Source organism: Antennarius striatus, chromosome 12 (genome assembly GCF_040054535.1).
Source record: "Antennarius striatus isolate MH-2024 chromosome 12, ASM4005453v1, whole genome shotgun sequence".
NCBI lineage: Eukaryota > Metazoa > Chordata > Actinopteri > Lophiiformes > Antennariidae > Antennarius > Antennarius striatus.
In genome coordinates this window covers 1681698-1703380 of record NC_090787.1, presented here as the reverse complement: position 1 = coordinate 1703380, position 21683 = coordinate 1681698, and the positions used below count along the sequence as shown (strand labels likewise).

Here is a 21683-nt window from a genome sequence, read left to right as displayed (position 1 = left end):
ACACTATACGAATTCTCGTGTATGACGTGTGAAGCTAGGGAAAGCTGGCTAGTGGGTTGACAATGTTTTATTTTTTGTTATACTCTGTTATTTAGCGATCTTATCTACACAGATAAACCTTAATATCTATGTTGCCTGTTATGTAGTCAAGTTGAGATACTTGTAATGTTAAGTCGATATCTACTGTAAACTGTAGTCGGATTTTAATTATTACGAACAGCTCAAGGCTAGCTGCTAGGCTAACTGGGCGCTAGTGTTAGTTATTGCTAGCCACATAAGCTAACGTAGTTGCATTGTAGCCGCCAAAGTTTCCCGTCGCATCGTACTGCAGCCGATAAACTGCAGCAAATCTACCTGTCACGACGAATTGGGAACACGAAGAACATCGCAAAATGCTGACGACTGGATCAGTAAGTGTCTACTTTTACGCTGCACCGAGCTTGATAACATAGCGTCCCCGATTTGTTTATCGTGATCACACAAGAGCATTAAGTGTGATGTTTACACTGAACTAACTATTTAAACCGAACACTCAGATCAGATGTATTCTGAACTACGCTGTATGTCACATACATACATTTTAATCATTGTTTCTCAAGTTTAGGCTCATGTAGAATAACATGTAATCCTGAAACATGAACATGTCGACACAGTTTAAAACATTTCAAATGCAACCAACGAGTTGACATGAGGTAGGTAATTGTTTCGATTAAGAGATGACATCAGTGGAAGTATCCCCTGAGTGCTTTCCAGTTGTGAAAGAGAGACAATAAAGGTGTATTTATTTCTTAATATATTTATCAGTGCAGTGTTGTGGGTGTGTCACATGGTAACATGAATCACATCACAAATGATATCCTGCTTGCAGTCATAATGATATGTTTGTCCCAGTGTCACTTGTATGTGGCTGATCAGATTTATGCCTATGTTGGTTGTTTTCCCTTTCTTTCACAGGCTGTAACTAATGCCACAGCTCTGGCCCAGGTAGACCGCGAAAAGATCTACCAGTGGATTAATGAATTGTCAAGTCCAGAGACCAGAGAAAATGCTTTGCTGGAGCTGAGCAAAAAGCGTGAATCTGTGCCAGACCTGGCACCAATGCTCTGGCACTCCTGTGGCACCATTGCTGCACTGCTGCAAGTATGACCAATGTTCCATTCCAAGTTTAACACATCACATCAACAAACACGCCTCATGTTATATTCATGTTTACGTGTGTTCATCAGCGGTTGTGTAGCCTTGATTTTTTTTCTTCTCTGTCTCTCTTTAGGAAATCGTAAACATCTATCCATCTATAAACCCACCTACCCTTACAGCTCACCAGTCCAACAGAGTGTGCAATGCCCTGGCACTACTGCAGTGTGTTGCCTCACACGCGGAAACACGGTAATGAAATACTTGAGAAAGCTGTTAGTACTGGATGTACTCTCTGTAGTGCAAAGACCTTGACCCACTATATCACATATAATTGGCACAAATCTTTAGAGAAATTCCACGTTGATGTTTCATTTATCATCTACAGAAGTGGCTGGAAAAAAGCATTTAGGGTGTTTAACGCTTGAGTGGATTCAGTGGAAATGATTTTCTGATTAACGGTATTTATTTGCACAAAACTCTGGTCACACTTAATTAAAATGCCTCTTCTTTCTTCCTCACCAGATCAGCTTTTCTTGCTGCACATATCCCTCTTTTCCTTTATCCATTCCTGCACACTGTGAGCAAGACACGGCCATTTGAGTACCTGCGACTCACCAGTCTGGGAGTCATCGGTAAGCTCTACTCTTTTTGTACATCTAATTTCTTAATTGAGGCTAAAAGGCAATTCTTCATTTTCTTCTGCTGATCTCCTTGTCCATTTTTACTGCAGGAGCCTTGGTAAAAACAGATGAGCAAGAAGTGATCAACTTCCTCCTGACTACTGAAATTATCCCACTGTGTCTCCGCATCATGGAATCGGGGAGCGAGCTTTCTAAGACGGTATTTTACTAGTTTTGCTGTTTTCAGTTTTCATATTTCCTAACTTGACTTCTACCATAAAATTAGAGTTCAAATCTGTGTTAAAGTTTCTCCTGCTTCTTTGTGTCTCCCCCAAGCAGTCAGTAACATTGTGAAACAATCTTTTTCCTGTCTAATAATATTTCATTTCTCCCAACCAGCTGCTGCTTTTCAGTGAGATTTACAGTATAAGCATCTGTCACCACTGGCCGAACTGTTGTATTTTCTAATCATTAATTTTTGTGAAGGTAACTAATCTCTCCACCTTTTTCCTTTTTTTTTACAGGTTGCTACATTTATTCTGCAGAAGATCCTGTTGGATGACACAGGCCTGGCTTATATATGCCAAACATATGAACGTTTTTCCCACGTTGCCATGATCCTTGTAAGTGTCGCTTGGCAAACCTGCATCTAATTGACTGAGATGCAAAAAACCCACAAGTGACCTTCTTTCACTTGTGGTTTTTACATCCGTACATCCATACATACATTTTTGAAGACAAGACTGTAATCTGCTTATACCTTCAAGCCACATGGTTTTTACACCTCTGTAAATGAAGTGAGGATGGGGATATGGGGATGAGGTTTTCCTGTTAATCAAGATTTGTTTCTGGAACTTAAATCAAAAGCCAATTTTTTTTTCACAAGACTTTCTATGTACAATAATCAAGCACCTGTGCCTTTTTTTTAATTAAAGCCTTCTATTATTTGTAGTAATTAATTTTGATGGTTACAGATAGAATTTAGGCTGACAGTGGCAGTCACTCCTGTTGTCGTCCAACACTGTCCCGATGCAAAAGTTTCAGAATTGCCCTTATTTTCATTCATGTCAATAAAACATTCCAAAAAAGCTTTTTTCGTCTTTTTTGCAGGGCAAAATGGTGCTGCAGCTCTCTAAAGAACCTTCAGCTCGACTGTTGAAGCATGTTGTTCGCTGTTACCTCCGCCTCTCCGATAACCTCAGGTAGAGTAACGTTGTTTAGACGCAGCATTCTGTATATGGTTTCATGTTTCACCTGGCTCTTGATTAAGCAGTGGTCTGTGTAAAAGGAACTCCCTCGTGTCATGCCAGCTACTACAGGTTGTGAATGAAAACTATCATGACCTGTTTTCACCACTAGGGGGAGCCGTAATGTTAACGGTCATCAGTTGTTTATTCCCGCTCAGATAATGAATTTTCCACACAGTTAAAAGTGAAGATGAACGTTTATGAAGACATCGTATGGAATCTAAATTGTTGTATTACTTGCAAGTGGGGATTGATTTTAGGTCCGCATCAGAGTAAATGTGTGTGTGTGTGTATGTATATATATATATATATATAAACATTAAAGCCACCAACATTCGAGGCAGGATGCTGACATGTGGGATTCCCTCCTCAGAGCCAGAGAAGCCCTGCGTCAGTGTCTGCCGGACCAACTCAAAGACAGCACCTTTTCCCAGGTGCTGAAGGACGACACCACCACTAAACGTTGGCTAGCGCAGCTGGTGAAGAACCTGCAGGAGGGCCAAGTCACAGACGCTCGAGGAATCCCACTGGCCCCTCAGTGATTGGGAACTATTGGTGTGTCCACAGACGACACAGACAGACTTGCTCAATGCTTGATTTTGTATTTTGCCAAATGTGGTGCTAATACTGTTTGTAAAGGACATGGAAGAGGAATATTTGTTATGTTTTTGAATACATGGACATACCCGTATATCACGTTCACGCATAAGGTCAATATCACTTGAATGTGTGTTTTGGAGCCAAAACAATGGTAGCTGTTCAAAGCTAATACTGTACTGTTATTTATAATTCAGTACAACTTAAAATACAATAATGATAAATAATGAAAAATCATTTAAATTTGGTCTACAAAGATAAAGATATGTCTGGAGTGTGATGTGTAAAATAAGTCTGTAAAAACAAAATGCTCCAGTTAACCTTGTCTTTGACCATGGATGCTTGTCAGCTTATTGATATATCTGTGGTTGAATTGGTATCAGATATTGTCTCTACAAATGATCTGGCTGCTCTAGTATCTTGCTTTTTTTATCCCTGTAACATTCCAGTACAAAGAAGCTGATGTTATTTGCTTCTTGCCTTTCAAATAAGAACTTTAGTCTTCTACAAGACTGAGTGTGTCTCTTCATTTGCATCGTCAGGCATATTAAGCTTGATTTTCATATTCTGACATTATAGGTTAAGGTCACATCAGCAAAATTTGAGATGTTCTAGTAGTGGGGGTATCTATTTCATCGGATTCAAACAGTAATATATTTTATTGTTTATTTTCTCCATCCAATCAAAGGTTTGCCAGTCAGAGCAGGTTAAGTGAATATAAAGGTTACTTTCTCTTTGGGGTTATGTTCCTGTTTGGTTTGTCAGCAAGATCATGCAAAAATGACTAAATATATTTCCATACAACGGTAGGATAGGGCTCTAGATTTTTGGATAAACTTTGAACAACATTTAGTGTCTATAAGCATCTAAAAATTCTGCTTGATTTAAATTCAATAAATTATGTTTACAGGGCTGCAAGTTTCACTCCCCTTTAATTGTTTGGATTAAAGGGGATCCTGGAGCCTTAGAAGTATGAAGTAAGGCTCCAGGATCCTTAAAATAAAGATTGTCTTCACCTCCTGGTAAAGCAATTCAATAGCAGATGCGAGAACTGACGTAGTGAATATCTCAAAGTAGATTAGAATAAAATATAATCATCTACTAACTAGTGAATCACAGACATCCATGCAAATAACAGTATTTTAAAATGAACTAAACCATGTGAATAGGACATGAAGAGAAAATGCACAAATTGCCAGGAACTAGAAACAAAAAAATTAAAATACATTTCAATGAAATAAAAATCTCCTTGACTGAGGCAGTTTATATACAAGCTGCAAATTGTCAACTCTAAACCTGGGACCAAGAACTATTTACTGTTCTTTGTGACTCAAGTTAGCAGAATGATGTTATTTCAAGCCAAACGTAATGGGTATATTGCCTGCATCAGTCAAAGTTTTGAAGTAATTTTTGCAGTTCTTTGTTTTTCAGTCAGATGAGAGTGTGACTCACCTGTGCTCACTGAGTGCTCCCTCTGACAGCCAACACACTTCATTGATGAGCCTCCACTTCCTTTTAGTGGAACATTAGCAGATTGTTGCCCCCACAGGTTCCATTATCCTCAACTGGACATGGTGCACTCTCAAGCCTTCCATTTGTGAGCAAATTTGATTCTTACAGGAGACATTCCCTGGTGGGCATGTTGTTTTTTGGGCTGTTTACACTTTATGTGGAACTGGCTGAAGAAGTGAAAACCATGAAGCCAGGGAAGCTCTCACATCACAGAGTACATTAGAGTTAATAAGGGGTCCGCGATGGAGAAAGTGATGCTTTTGCTCTAATGTTCTGTCATGAATTGCTTGCACGCCAGAAAGTTTCCAGAGTTGTTGAACACTAAACGAATATAAAGTAAAATGGGCATTTTAAAAAAGCATCTGAAGCGTTTTCTCTTAATCAAGGCTCTGCTCTGCATGATGCAAAGTTCTTCACCACAGTTCTTTATCAATCCAATCAAAATATTGCACTCCTTTCCATCACAAAGAGTGAAATTTTCAAAGAGTAGAAGACCTTTGTTGACCTGCTTTGTATTGCGCTGGGCTTCTTTCATGCACTTTTTATGTTATCATTACAATTTGTCAAACATTGCCGACCTTTTCCCACAATTGTGTAATCCGTTATCAGTGCTGATAACGAATAACGTTCCTGCAGAGCATCCGCAAGCATCCAGAGGATGAGGGAGTGACATAGACGGAGCAAAGCAGGCTGAGGGGGCTGACCTTCTACAGATGCAGGGAGGGGTCTGCAAATGAGTCAAACAGAAAAGGAAGGAAGGCTGGTGGTAACGGAGGTGGGGGGAGAGGATGAGGAAGGGTAGGAGTGGACCGTATGGAGGCAGTGAGTGAGGAGTCAGGTTTCTCCTAGAGGACAGAGGGGAGGGAGTGAGAGTCTGAGTCCCACTTCCCTTCAAACACCCAGTCGTTTGAAGCTGCAAGCTCAGTGAACAGTCCCTGGACTCCCTTTGAGTCTGAATTCCTTCTATCGGGCCAGCCATCCACAGTCCTACCACAAACGTCTGAGGCTCTCCCTGGTGGAACTGTCTCCTGCCACCTCTACAGGTCTAACTCTTTATATCGCAGTGCATTCGGTGAGTAAAATTCAATGTCAAGTCTTTTCTTAGGCTGCAGTTCCAGGCTTTGTTAAGGTGATGCTCTTATGTCTCATATTACTGCCTCTGGTTCTAATTTATTGCCTTAAAGTCTTTTCTTGGAGCTTGTTTGTGTTGCATATAATTATGCAACCAACCTCGAAGGGGAATTTGAAGATATAAGTGCATGTGTCAAGTCTGGAAGCTGCAGGTTTTCATAAGTTGAGCGTTATTTTTTCCATCCTGTTGCACATCTTTATGAGCAGTTCTCCTCTTCATGTGTGAACGTGTGTGTTTCTGTGTGTGGCTGGTGAAGAAGGGTAAGTGGTCTTGTGTGATTCACGTGGTCTTAGCAGATCTGGAACTGTTCAGCATAGCCCATCAAATATAACAACATCATGTGACCTAAATTCAGCTTCTGGATGTCTGTATGTGAGGTATGAAGGAGGCGGTGGTAACCTTTCAACAGAAGAACCTGAGAAGAAAAAAAAACTCAAATGGAAAATGAATGTCATTGACGTGGCTCTGCTGTGAAAATTAAAAATGAACATCATTTGGAAAATAAGCCGTGCCCCCGTCAGTCTTTCAATTGCCAATTCATTTTTTCTTTTTATATCATCTCAGTCATACCGAGATATCTGATCTTCTCATGAACCTCATCAAAAAAAACCCCCAGAGAAGCCAATATTTGCTCTTGTTATTTCAGGACACAATGAGAGGAAAGAGTAGCGATCAGACAGGAATACACATACAAAGACTTTATAAAACCTTCCTTTCCCTGATATGTTGAATGCACATTGAAAAGCAGAGATAGTGGGAGTTTCTCATTTTTCACAGATTTGAAAGTCTGCATATTGTCTGTGTGGATCTGCTTTGTGGATCTGGACTGTGCCATGTTTTGAGGGTGCACTCTGAGGCAAATCCATGGTTTGAGGCTGTAAAAAAAATAATAAAAGATTTGTCATAAAGCATTGTCCAGCCAAATTCAATCAGTAAATTGTAGGTCTAAAAACATTACGACATCTAGTCTGATGCTGAAGGTCTAGAGCTCTACTTATGGTTCTGTGATCTACATGTTAACAGGAGTACGTAGATAAGCTAATAATAACTACACAGTTACTGTTCCTGTGTTTCCAACTGTTTTGCTACTTGGATGGTCTTTTACTCAAAAATAAATGACCTATTTTGTGTTGGGCCAAGGACAAATCCATACAATTGTTGTATACATTTAAAATTATACAAAAAAAAACAAAAGCACTGATTTTCATAAGCCTGGTGTATGGACGGGGAATGTACCAGAAAATTTAATCTTAAAAGCCCCTAATTACCAAAGTCATTATCAGCATCCAGGCTAAGGATATTTTTAAGTCCTTTTATTCTTTCTATTCCTTTTATTTTTGCAACAGGTTGTTATTAATATGTTGAAAAGGGTTTTAAATAGGTAGTTAATGTCTTTAACCAATCAATGTGTACTTATGTCAATCAAGTAAATGCACAATTTTGAAAATTATTGTCTCAGAGTGATTGCAATGCAATCTCATTTAGATATATCACTTAAAAAAAAAATCAATGTCCTCCTGAGTTCTTATGTGATCAGCCTGAGCCGAGCACAGATAGCTGAGATTTTTCTAGTCAGCCCTTAGACAACAGAACCAGCTTACACTCAAGCCTTACTGCCTGCTTTCAAATGTGTAAAGATTGATGCTGATGTGAGTGGATGAAGATCTAAATGCTGACTTGTTGTAAAAATATCTTTGTAGCTCTTGTCTGCTGTAAATCACATCCTTGCAGATTGTGCCAGTATCCTCTTTTTCAACCACAGCAAGGGAGCTGTGTGTTGCTAATCTCAGTTTCACATCACAAGTACAGTATTGGGTTCAACCCGTCTGCAGCTGGTAGGATTCAGTCTATTGCTCTGAGCTCACAGTTATAACACTGAGGATTCTCTCAATATAGAAACTGGCCAACTGATTAGTATTTTCTGAGACACAACAATATGGCTGCTTATTCAAGGTGTTGGATAGACATGATTCACATTCCTGGATTGGCACAGAAATCAAGAGTGGATAGAGTAGGACTCAAGTATCTTCACAGTAAAGTTCCTCTGTGGAATGCTTTAATACAGATGAATATGTTCTTGTGTCCGTTAATTTTGCATTAAATATTAAAAATGCAATTTTGCTTCGAAATCACGTGAAACACTGACATCTGTATTCTTCTTAGCGTGACGTTCCCATGAGCGTGATTCACAAATAACAATGGATCCTGAAGGTTTATGTGAGTAAACGTTATTCAGACTGATGTGATTATTTGGTGTTGTCTCAGACATACATCATGATTGTGACCCTTCTGCATGACGTGCGCAGGTATCCGGGACGATCCCCATGTCAGGGCAATGATGGCAGGGTCGACTCTGAGAAAAGTCAAGTCCCGTTTATGGAAGAAGCAGCGACATTTTCGCCTCCTAGAAGATGGACTGACCATCTGGTACAAGTCCAGATGGGCAGGGAGAGGCCACTCCACTTGTGAGAACCGACATTTTTGTTCATGTAGCATTCATGACATTACAGATGGAGTAGCCTCTGTCCCCTGTGGTATGGTGACATAAGTTATACTTTTGTTTGGTTTGTCTTTTTCCTGTCAAACAGCCCATTTAGTAAAATGCACCCTACATGCCATAAATCTTAATGTCAAACAGTTGCTAATAAATTTCAATAAAGGCAAATTTTCCAGAAGGTGATTAAGTGGCTGGGGCTTTAAATTTCAAGGAGTAGTCCACCTAGATCACTGCAGTCTACACATCGACGTGTCCTTGGGTAAGACTCCCACAACTCTCCCAGTGGCTGTTTCATCACCGTGTGATTGATTTGTCTCCTTTACACAGAGATACTGCAACAGTACCCAAGGATGTCCTTTTCTCATTTGTCCTCTTCTCTGATGATAATGAGCTCCCAACTGTGTCCTGACTCCATAATTTGATAATATTTTGGTTGATTTTCTTCTTGTCTGAGTTTGTGGCTCACTGTTCAGTGGCCTCTAAGCCTAGATTCTTCAATGAGAGGATTAAAAAAGTAGAACAGAAGGATAAAGTCAACCAATGACCCCTGAAATCCCTTGTTATTCAGTATAGATAGTAATATTACAAATAAAACCATGCAAAAGAGCTAAAAGCAACCCTGAATGATACTGATTAAACTACATGTATTTTCTCGGAACATATTCCTTAAAAGCTGATCTTGTCTCAGTTTCTATTAGCGAATTGGAGGCTGTTCGTGAGGGACACCAATCGGAGGTCCTGCTGAGCATTGCTGAGGAGTTCCCGGCTGACCTCTGCTTCACCTTGGTGTTTCACGGTCGCCAACGCAACCTGGACCTGGTGGCGGAAAGCCCAGAAGAGGCACAGGCCTGGATCCAGGGGGTCCGCAAGTTGATTCACAAGAGCCAAACCATGGATGAGAAGGAGAAGCTGGACCAGTATCCTTTGACTGGAGGGAGACATTTTTGAGGTGCATAATAAAAATGCTGATGAATTCCCGTTGAAACAGAACAAGGTGTTGCTAAATGAGTGAGGGATGGATAGATAGATAGATAAATAGATAGATAGATAGATAGATAGATAGATAGATAGATAGATAGATAGATAGATAGATAGATAGATAGATAATTTATTAATCTCTGAGGAAATTGTGAAAAAAAGTTGTAAAAATAAGAGACATACAAAAAAAATACACAAAACACTCGCTTTGAGCAGAGGAAAGCTGCAGCTTGTGCACGAATGCACGCTACAATCATAGGCTTATCTATGAGACAGAACTGCATGAATGGAGATTATTAAATGTCAATGGCGATGATAACTTCTTTCTGATGACAAAAAAGCAAGATATTTTTGACCTTGAAAGAAAAGTTTCATCAGGTTGTGGTGAGGAAAGTATCTGCTGTGAAATTTCAGGTGGAAACTTTTCAAGTACTGGGGTTAAGAAAGGGAAAAAAAATCATCATTCACTTATTTCTTGGTCCACATTACTTTTGTTTCAGAGAGATTAGTCGCGAATTGGTGTTGCATCCCTTTCTTAAACATTAGAAGCAGATGAGAATTCATTTTAAAGAAGTCTGTAGAAGCCTGAAGAACTGAAATCTTTTCTGTAGCTTCTAAGCCATAAGTGACCCCTCTATCTGAGAATGGTGCAAAAATGTGGATTTTTATTGTTCTTGTTTTTTGAGAAATAGAAAGGTGCATAATAATTGGAGTGCTTGCATACCCCAGTATTCACTTAGACACGAACACAATTGAAAACAAGATGTAGATGTGAAGTAGATGGATGCTCTTGTTCGTGCATCTTCAGGTCTTTTTTGCTGTGTCTGACACAACTTCTAGGTATCATGTAACATTGAGATTTGCATTGATTTCTTCAACTTTTAGCCCTTTAAATGCATTGAAATGAAACTTGGCTAGGGTGCAATTTAAGTCTTTGGGTTAGACACTGCAGAAAAAATGTCGAAGGGAGTAATAATGTTTTTTTTTTTTATCACTTTGAATTGTCAGAGTTTCTGTAGTCTAGGATTATGTGCCATACTGCTGTGTAATGAAGAAGTATATGAGCTCCTACAGAAGGAACTTGAACAAACATGTTCTGAGGTAGTGTTTCCCTCAGCATCTTCTCAGGTGGGTCTGGGACTGGTTCCAGAAAGCTGACAAAAACAAAGACGGGAAGATGAATTTCAAAGAGGTGCGGAAATTACTGAAGATGATGAATGTAGACATGAATGAGGAACATGCTCTGTATCTATTTACGGTGAGAGGATATTCTTGCATTTAGCTAACAACACTAGTAGTAACACCAAAAGATGCAAAACTTAAACTCTCTGCTTTCCCACACAGATGGCTGACAAATCAGAAAGTGGTTCTCTGGAAATTGAGCAGTTTGTTCACTTCTACAAGATGCTGACTCAGAGGGATGAAGTATGGACAGTGTTCCAGGACTACTCTGGAGATGGGGAGAAGTTGATGTTGGAGGAGCTGGAGAATTTCCTGCAGCAGGAGCAGCAGGAGGGAGAGCATAGTATCCAGCATGCCCTGGAGCTGATTGGTCGCTATGAGCCGTCTGAATCAGGTAAAGGTAGTTGTCGCTGACAGCAGTGAATCTTCGTGGATTATTTCAGCCACACAGGGTGGATTTAGATGAATATTTTAAAGTGAGTATCTTCATGCAAAAGTAGTCTATCCTGAAGAGGTTAACAGGTAATGTTCATGTCTCTTTTTTCATGTTAAATTGATTTATTTTATAATGTATGACGATAAACTGATTGAACAGACAAAGATTGCAGGCTGGATGGTGAATTAAAATTTCCTATTGATAATAGTGTTTCATGAAATTAAAAAAGCCAAAACATGTCTAATAATTTTTGTGAATATTGAAACACACTGGAGATGAAGGCACACGGAACGCAGCAAACTCATATTCACAGTACATTTTCAGTTTCAGATATTATATTAATATTTTTTATGCTTCATTTATCTGGTGTCAAAATAATTACAAGATTGTTAAGACCCTTTACTTACAGGATCAGTGTGTTTATTTGAAAGTCGTCAGGTTTCATAAAATTCTCACTGACATTTGCTCCATCTCCATCTGTATCATCCTCTTAATGCAGCCAAAAAACAAGTGGCCATGTCATTCGATGGCTTTCAGATGTATCTGTGCTCACAAGAGGGCTCCATCTTTAATCCTGAACATGGCAGGCTTCACCAGGACATGAGCCAACCGCTCAGCCACTACTTCATCTCCTCTTCACACAACACCTACCTCCTGGAGGACCAGCTGCGAGGACTCAGCAGCCTGGAGGCTTACATCCAGTGAGGACTGCTGCACACTTCACATTATACAGTTTATACAGTTTATTCTCAGGGTTCATTTTAATCTTGCCAATAAAATTAAAGCACACAAGAGGAGGGTTTATTATTATTATTAGTTTATTTGTTTAAAACTAGAGACTTATTTTTTTTAATGGATGCCTTTTTCCAATTTCACTTATCTAAAAATTCTTTTTATTCGACATCTATACCAGAAGAGGGTCAATGTGTTTTGGTACAGAGCCCTGACTCCATCACTGATATAGTCATAGCCATAGTCAACGTTATTGTCAAATGTACCACATTTGCACGACATACAGCACAGATGAAATCACAGTCCTCTCAGACCCACAGGAAGTGAAAAACACGAAAGAACCTCTCTAGCAGGGGAGAGAGGAGCCGCTGCGTGTGCACGCACCGCCATCCTATCCTTTCCCAATAGGCAACAGAACCCAACAGAACCCTCCAGATGTCGCTGAGATAATGCAGGTTCTAATGGATTCCTTGTGAGAGGTAATAAAGCCCAGATGAAAACAGATATGAAACCCCCACAATGGAGAATTCTATTTTTCTTGATAACTAATGAAAACACAAGTGGGTACACCTGTTGTTATTTTTCCATGGGCCTAAATACTGTCAGAGTGTATTGATACACCTCTGGAGGGAGACTGATGGAGGATTTCATTTTGACATTAGCCTAGAATCTATTTTATGGTAATGATGATGGTGTTGATGGAGATAAATGTGCCATGTTTTATTTCAGGTGTGTGTGTGTGTGTGTGTGTGTGTGTATACAGGGCCCTGAAGGGCGGCTGCCGTTGTGTGGAGGTGGACTGCTGGGATGGCAGTGACGGTGAACCCGTCGTGTATCACGGTCACACTTTAACTTCCAAAATTCTTTTTCGAGACGTCGTTTCGACGCTGAAAGATTACGCCTTCAAGGTGAGCAGAGCTATTTGCTGATAAAAGGGTGACACACACATCACATCATTCATCGCTATCCAGTCCGGCTCTGTTACCAGTCTTATGATGAGGAGAAATACAACAAATTGAAGATCATTCAGAAAGATGCAGATATTAAAAGCATTATTAAACCTTAGAACAAAAACTGCAACTCAAGTTCCAAAGAAGTTTAATGCTGTGTAAATCATCAAGTAAAACAGAATTTCATTTTTTGAAAAAAACAAAACAAAAACAAAACAAACATTAAACTTCAGAATTTCAGTTTCGTTGCACAGGTTGAACACAGAGCAAATGCTTTTCTGTCAGTGGGAATCAGTCATACTGGCTGAACTTGGTTTATTGCACGAGACAATACGCATTTTGAAATGCATGACTTTTATTATGATACTCGAATCATGAACACTTGATTGATTAATTTACTCAACATGATGGAAAACTTTGATTCAACCTTTTTGAAAAAAAGAATTCCAATGGATGTAGTAGTTTTACTGTATGTTGACTTCTGTGGAGCCTCAAAAGGATATTTATTTTATCTAACGCACACAATATAATTATCTCGTAACCACTGATAATCAGCGGGATCCAAATATCAGATAAGATTATAATGCGATTCTGTGCAGTGTAGTGCAGTTTGGGTACAGTAATGGTTTTTGTATTAACCTCAGTTCACTCAGAGTGTGTGCATCTTCATACACGCACTGTGTGTTTTCATTGAGATGTTGTTTCCAGGGGGTGATAACATTTTGTGAAGAAGCGAACCACAGTTACAACACAACACACTAAAGCTTCACGGTTCTGTCAGCCATTGATTAAGAAACAACGCTACAAAAATCAATGAAGTTGAAGATGTGAAACGGTTTTCAATTGAGTACATAACAAAACTGTCTAAAAAGTGATTCGACTTTTTTTTTTTTTTGTTTCGCGCGGCTTTTAGACTGTTTTGGGATCTGGACTGTATTTGCATGCCTACACACCACCATGCCTGGAAAATATTTAAGCAAACTAACTCTTGAGAGCAGTTATAAATTCCAGTCCCAGGACTGGATTTGGATCCAGGAAACTGAAAGTGTGTGTAACCTGAGAATAAATGTGGTCCTTGTTGACTGAAAATGGCAAGGAACTTCTCTCCTATATTTTATCTCTGTCAGACTAGAACTTGATAGAGTTGTTTAAAACTACTTCTCACACTTTAACTGATATAGAGAAATGTTGTCATCTTCCTAATGTGTAATAGGTGTCAGACTTTCCAGTCATCCTGTCCCTTGAGAATCACTGTGGCGTGGAGCAGCAGACGGTCATGGCCCAGCACCTCAGACAGATCCTGGGCGACATATTGCTGACCAACCTGCTGGATGGATTAATCCCTCCACAGCTTCCTTCTCCACAGGTTAGAATCAGTCAAACACAACAGAATTCAAAACTTTTAGTAAGAAATATGATGTTACAAAATCAGAAAATTATTTACATTTTTTTAATTGTTATTAGTATTTTTTTTATTTTGCCTGTTATTCATGGTAATGATAAGGACACTATTGGGAAAGTAGGATCATTATTCATTTTTAGAAAGATGATGATTGGAAGTAGAAAGTTACAGCAAGCCTGGTAAATTTGTGTTAGACTTTTCAAGTTCCAGACTTCTGTTCTGACACTAAAATAATTTTTTTAAAAAACAACTAGCATCTTAATGATTCCAAAGTGAGCCCTTATTTTTCCTGATTAATTAAACATGGCAGGATCTGATTAAATATTGTCAGATCTGATATGAAGTTTCAATCCTTTTTTGAGTTAGCAGGGATTTTTGCAGAACGATAACTTTTCAGATATTATCCTGTGTAATCTGGGGAGATCCTAGGTATCATTAACAATTCAAAGCATTTAAAAGGCTAATGGTTCACGTGCACCTTCTCATCCATCTTTCACTGAGCTTAAGAGCAAAGCTAACCCATAACTTCCAGACTCTTTCCCATTAGAGCACTTAGCTCAATCAATGCTAACTTAAAGTAATGGCAGATAAATGCAATACGGAATTCCAATGAGGACTTTGCAAAATAAATAGCTGCACATTGCTGCATTTAGTTTGAAGATGGAGTAGAATATGATGGCCTGTCTTTATGAGGAAAAACTCATACACTCCTAGAACAGGAAGAACTCCTACCTGCCTATGTACAGACCAACATGTAACACTGCCTAACTTTTTAATTCAAGTTATCCGCATCAGAAATAACTTTTTTAAAGCATTATTTCTATGCAAGATGTCTCTACAATCACCATCATCTCATCTACAAGAAAATGGATGGATGGATGGATGGATGGATGGATGGATCTGATTTCTTATGTTTCTGCAGGAGAATATACATATACACATCTGTTGTATTAATGAGCAAAATTACATATCACCCTCTTAAAATCTGCTTTTATTTAGACTAATTATATCTAAAGTTGTCAGATCTGAGTCCCTTCTGCATCCCAGTGGTGCTCATAAATATTTGATAATCTTTCAGGAAGACCTTCTCAGGTAAAGTTAGAAATAGTTTGATAATTGCATCTGTCATCAGGGACATTAGGTGATCTGGAGTGAAGCTCTGCGACCAGGAAATATGGTAAATGTTCAACTGAGCGAAGCTCAATTTCCTTTATGGAGACTAATGCACATCTGAATCAGAGCACGTCTGGAAAATCTGTGCATAAGTCATGTTCCCATCGATCAGGTGGAGAAGTTAGGCTCCACCAAGTTGTAACTTTGGGACAGTTCTGCTAATTACTCATATATAACATTTTTCTTATAGACAGAATGGGCAAAAGTTTGGATTCTTTTGTTTAGTATCTTTAAAATATCTGATATCAGTATGAAGTCAAAAACAGATGAAAACAAAGTTTTGCACAAAACATGTTTGGTCTTGAAAATAACATTGGTTTGGTGTCCCTGTGCTCATCACAGGAACTGAGAGGGAAAATTTTACTGAAAGCCAAGAAGATTGGTGGTCTGGGTGGAGGTCGTGATGAAACCCTGACGGACGAAGTTAGTGATGAGGATGAAATGGCCAACGATGCTGAGAGCACGTCAACAGAGGAACCACCTGCTGAGTCGTTAAATGCCAATGCAAAGGTTTAACAGACTTCACATTTGATTAGTTTGTTTCCATCATCCATGAGAGCGACCTATATTACCTCCCCTACTGGGAGTGAAGACAGACTCAAGACAGAGACATTAGAAGCCATTGTGAATCAAGACAGGGGTGAATGGAGCCTGATAGTGAAGAGAGACAGGAAACTGGGTTGGGCTGGAAGAGACGACGAGGCGAGACTGGAGATAGTAAAAAGAAACAGGAGGCAAATATTCAAAAGAAGACAGAAAGAGAAGTGCCATTGTTTTTTCATTGCTGATTGTCACACAATCCAGTGTTGCATTTAGTTGTTATCACTTAAATGAAGCCTTTTATGGTGAATGTATAAATATCAAGGACAACATACTGATTTTGTGATTTATTTAAATGAATATTGAGTCAATTTCTCAGTCGATGAGGATTATTTATAGCATCACAACTTGATTTCTGCTTATCAAGCTGTTTTCTTTCAGTGTGGAAAAAATATGTTTAAGTTTTTGTATTTATTCTACAACATTTTTCAATTTGGTCATATTTTAACAACTTGTTTGAACATTTTTAGTCAAGCTAAGCAGGTTAACCCTTTTTTTTTTTTTTTTGCAACACTGACAGGTAAAGAAATCATCATCAAGATCAACCGTTGACCCCAGTGTACCTCCAACATGACCACAGCCCCCTTAAATACTTCAAATGTAAATGATGAAGGGAAAAGTTTTCAGTGCCAACTTATTTTACGTTTTATTCTCCCTTTTGTGTAGAAATCCAAGTCTAAACTGTCCAGGGAGCTCTCAGATCTGGTGGTTTACTGCAAGAGCATACACTTCCACAGCTTTGAGCACGCTCGTTTGCATGCAAAATGCCACGAGATGTCCTCTTTCTCTGAATCTAAGGCCAAGAGGCTCGCCAAGGAAGCAGGTATGAATGCAGATCATTACGTGATGATGCTTTCTAGATTCATGCTATAGAAATAAATTCTCTGTCTCCTCTCAGGGACCCGTTTTGTGCAGCACAATACAAAGCATCTGAGCAGGATCTACCCCAGTGGCCTCAGGACAGACTCCTCCAACTACAACCCACAGGAGATGTGGAATGTGGGCTGCCAGATAGGTGAGTTGACTAGCGCCCCCTGTTGGTTCTCCCAAATCACTTCTGTTGTTGAGTTTGATGTTTAGTATTTGACTTGAAAAAGGATTGAGATCATGTTTCAGGTACCATACAATGAAAGGAAAATAATGCATATTATGATTCTTTTCTTTTTTTTGAATGAATGCGTACTGATCTCACCTCTGAATAACAAAAACTTGAGAAAAAATGCATGAATTATAGTTTTCCTATTTACCCATTCATCCATGTGTCTGTCCATCTATCCATCCATCCGAAAACACTCTTCTCACATAAACTCTGACAGCTAGATGATGCCTCGCAGACTACGCATCACAACCAGACACTAAGAAAGACAAATATGCCATTCTTACTGACATTTTGTTCAATTCTCTCTTTCTAAAGTGGCCTTGAACTTTCAGACAGCCGGTCTGGAGATGGATCTGAACGATGGGCTGTTCAGGCAGAACGGCAGCTGCGGCTACATCCTCAAGCCTGACTTCATGAGAGACAGCAACACTCAATTCAGTCCAGATAAACCTGAGGAGCGACGTGGATACAAACCACTCCGCTTATCCATACAGGTCCAAAGCTACATGAAAGTTGAATGGTATTATAGGTAGGCATGTGCAAGCACAGTAGAAAGGTTATTTGTCTAGCGTGTGTTTCTCAGGTGATCAGTGGGCAGCAGCTTCCAAAGGTGAATCAGAAAGAAGCTTCTATTGTAGATCCTCTGGTCAGAGTGGAAATCTATGGAGTTCCACAGGACCAGACCAAGGAAGAGACAAGTCACATCAACAACAATGGTGGGAGTGTTATTACTGTATCTACAATCATTTACAGAGATGGTTCGGATGATGTGTCATGATCATAGAGTCAGCATGAAGTGCTGTCTGCTTTCCTGTTTAGGTTTTAACCCAGTCTGGAATGAGACTTTAAATTTTGTCATCCACACCCCGGAGTTAGCCCTAGTTCGCTTCCTAGTCGAGGACTACGATAAGGCGACCAGGAACGACTTTATTGGACAGTTCACTCTTCCCTTTCTCTGTATCCAAGCAGGTGAGCAAAGAATAACGTGAGAACATTACATTTTGGTGTAATTTTGGAGGAAGGGGGCGATCCAGGATCTGTTTGGAATATTGTAACTTATGTCCAATACTCTTGGTTTGAAAGCTTTTCCTAACCATCTTTTCTTCTCCAGGGTATCGTCACATACATCTGCTATCAAAAGATGGGACACCTATCCCTCCCTCGTCCCTTTTTGTCAACATCAGCATCTTAGAGCTCACATGAAAAAAGTCACATCTGAAGATGAGATTTTAAATTTGGTCTTCAGTCTTCATTCGCACTAATGCTCTCATCCGATGTTGGGTCAAAGTTGTGAAATGGATTGTAATAAACGTTCCTCACCAGCTTGAATCTTTTCATCTCTGCTGGTCGGCCCCCTCTCTCTCTCTCTTTCAGCTCACAATGCCACATCAATTCTGTGGACTTTTGTTTTAAATGTGCACACTTAAAGGTTACATAACTGACACATATTATGTAAGCTTTTGAATATAAATTGTCTGAAATGAACATGAAGGACTGCTGCATGTCTAAATATACCCGTTTGCCTTTAAATGTATTGCATTTCTGGAGGTATCAGTAACCAGAAAGGAATTAAAATGTATGGATCAACTTTCAAAACAGTTATGTGTTCATTCTTTGTTGTTTGGTTAACTTACTTATGAGCAGGCTAACATAACAAAAAACTACTATACCAGGAAAAAAAACACACTAAAGTTGGTGAGGATTGTGATTAAGGGATCTGCAGTTGATAAAGATGTACCATGCTCATTAATTATATAATAACATTAGGCTTTGGAAGAGGCATGCAAGCCACAAATTTAAAAATGTTTTAAAAAGATATAATTCTTAACATGTTTCTTCAATTAAAAGGAAATTGAAGGTTGTATTCAGGAAGTGAATATTTATAAAATCTCTTGACTGTTCCTGTCATTTTCCAGATTTGGTGGTCTGAATGCTGAAACCACTTGAGAATAATGGAATGTACAAATGTTTGCTGGTGTTTGTGACATTTTTCAATTTCCAGCTTATAAATGTAAAAACACAGGAAAGATGCCAAATACCAATATTATAACAGAGTATTATAAAGTACTTATCACTTCACATTATGCTGTTCAACAACTTTTGTGACTGATTTATTTCTATTAACTCATGTAAAAATTCAACAGGGAAATATTTTATATGTGAATACATGTGTATCCAGTACAGACCTGTAAATAAATGGAATGCACTTTGAGTGGGCCAACACCATGAAGTAAAATCCCGCTATAAACAATGTTCATGTTTTTATTCACTGCATAAACTAACAAGTACAGACAGACTACTTCCATTCACACAATGGTGTGTACTGTACTACATTCCGGCCCCTAATTATTAGTTACCTGCATAGTAATAAGTAATGATTACAAAAGTAATACCCCTGTAAGAAAGAAATTCAAAACAGTACAATATAATTTTCTCTTTTTTTTACGATTTTTTTTTTCTCAACACAATTGTCCATTGTGTGTGTGTGTGTGTGTGTGTGTGTGTGTGTGTGTGTGTGTGTGTGTGTGTGTGTGTGTGTGTGTGTGTGTGTGTGTATGTGTTCATTCTTCTTGAGTCAAGTCAAATGATGTCAGGACAGAGGTCACTATATCAGAGTGACTGATATAGTAAAAAAACAAAGGTGAAGTCAAAAACAGACTTCACGACTGCGCAGACTCCTGAAGAAGGCAGATCTTGGTCACAGGCCTGCAGAAAGTGCTGGTCCGGGTCTTGATCCGGACCTGTCGTACAAGTCCTTTTCTGTCTGGAACTGCCTCAGTGATCCTCCCAATGATCCAGGAATTCCGAGGTGCAGAATCATCCACTATAAGCACTATGTCAATCAATCAATCAAGTTTTATTTATATAGCACTTAATCATGGCAGCAGACATTTCAAAGCGCTTTAACAGACAGAGAAACCCAACTGAACCCTCCAGAGCAAGCATAAGCGACAGTGGCGGGGAAAAACTCCCTCGATGAGGAAGAAACTCCGGGCAGGACCCAGACTCTTTTGGGCGGCCATCCGCCTCGACCGGTTGGGTGGAAAAGAAATCAAAGGAAGATAAGAACAGCATCAGAGAGAGAGAGACAGAGAGAGAGTGACAGATAGAGGCAGTATCAATATGGTTAAGGTTGCTAAAGTCAAGGCACAATTACAGCTGCGTGGATGACTGTATGGCGGCACGGAGGAAGAAAGGAAGCAGGACCCCAGCCGATGGATAGTTGAGGGGTGGTACTGGTGGGCTTGGAGGAGAAGGTCCACAGCACTTGGAGAGATGGGGGTGATACTGGTGGGCTCGGAGGTGCAGGTCCACAGAGGAAGGTCCACGGCGGATGGGCGGATGAGGGGTGGAACAGTAAGATGACACCAAGGAAGAGAGGCAGCAGAACCCCGGTCGATGGTTAGGTGAGGGGTGATACTGGTGGATGGGAGGTGTAGGTCCACAGCAGATGGTCCACAGTGGATGGGTGGATGAGGGGTGGAACAGTATGGTGGCGCGGAGGAAAAAGGAAGCAGGACCCCAGCCGATAATTAGGTTAGGGGTGGTACTGGTGGGATGGGAAGAGCAGGTCCATAGCAGATGGGTGGATGAGGGGTGAACCTGGGAAAAACCTGTGAGGACATAGAGCACAGAGACTCCAGGGAAGAAGTTTAGTTAGTAGGGTGTGATTGGAGACTTGGAAACAGACTGGGTGGAAGGCTGGGCTTGGATTTGAGAAGAAGAAGGTGGTTGGGCGTTAATGCTTCCAAGTCGTTTGGATCTGTAGATTCTTTGGTGAGTGGTCTGCTGTTGAGGATTGATTCCACTTCACAGAGTACTGTGTGGAGTCCCTCCTCATCCAGATTTTGAGTTCTCAGCGTAGAATTGATAATCTTTCTGATGGTACGAATTAACCTCTCCCATGCTCCGCCGTGATGTGATCCAGGAGGAGGGTTAAAGGTCCATTTGATTCCTTTCAAGGAGAGTGCATCATTGATCTGTTCCAGGTTCCATGCCTCAATGGCTTGTTTCAGCTCACGCTCTGCACCGATGAAGTTAGTGCCATTGTCGGAACGTAGCTCTTTGATCTGACCTCTTCTTGCAATGAAGCGTCGTAAGGCATTGAATAATGAGTGTCCAGAGACGGAGCAACTTCAATGTGTACTGCTCTTACTGCCAAACATGTGAAGATAACTCCTTATCTTTTCACCAGACTCCTCCCAAGCTTGATGTCAAAGGGCCCAAAATAGTCAACCCCAACATAACTGAAGGGAGGTTCATCTGCCGAAACTCTGTCAATAGGCAAGTCCGCCATTCGCTGTTGTCCTGCAGCTCCATGTAGCCGACGACAAATGACACACTTGGCCAAGACTTTCCTTATGGCAACATTGGCATAGGGAATCCAAT

The 21683-nt window shown here is 39.9% G+C and overlaps 2 protein-coding genes across 4 annotated transcripts; both read left to right on the top strand.

The window, feature by feature from the left end:
* The first annotated feature begins 24 nt into the window (after positions 1-24).
* Positions 25-4111, top strand: LOC137605052 (CCR4-NOT transcription complex subunit 9-like). The gene is made up of 8 exons (XM_068329396.1): positions 25-410; positions 955-1140; positions 1271-1386; positions 1660-1769; positions 1868-1977; positions 2282-2380; positions 2868-2959; positions 3378-4111. The coding sequence occupies exons 1-8, from the start codon at positions 393-395 to the stop codon at positions 3544-3546; spliced, it is 900 nt and encodes a 299-aa protein (XP_068185497.1). The 5' UTR covers positions 25-392; the 3' UTR covers positions 3547-4111.
* Positions 4112-5948: 1837 nt separating this feature from the next.
* Positions 5949-19519, top strand: plcd4b (phospholipase C, delta 4b). 3 transcript variants are annotated; one of them, XM_068329777.1, is made up of 16 exons: positions 5954-6185; positions 8409-8462; positions 8552-8710; positions 9431-9659; positions 10849-10978; positions 11065-11296; positions 11838-12039; positions 12834-12978; positions 14234-14386; positions 15938-16105; positions 16862-17018; positions 17094-17210; positions 17610-17788; positions 17878-18010; positions 18114-18263; positions 18406-19519. In XM_068329777.1, the coding sequence occupies exons 2-16, from the start codon at positions 8444-8446 to the stop codon at positions 18495-18497; spliced, it is 2265 nt and encodes a 754-aa protein (XP_068185878.1). In that variant the 5' UTR covers positions 5954-6185; positions 8409-8443; the 3' UTR covers positions 18498-19519. The 3 variants fall into 3 exon arrangements, 2 of the variants coding, with proteins under 2 accessions (XP_068185879.1, XP_068185878.1); XR_011037715.1 differs by lacking the exons at positions 18114-18263; positions 18406-19519 and having other exon boundaries at positions 5949-6185; positions 17627-17788; positions 17878-18009; XM_068329778.1 differs by lacking the exons at positions 18114-18263; positions 18406-19519 and having other exon boundaries at positions 5949-6185; positions 17627-18010.
* Positions 19520-21683: the final 2164 nt, after the last annotated feature.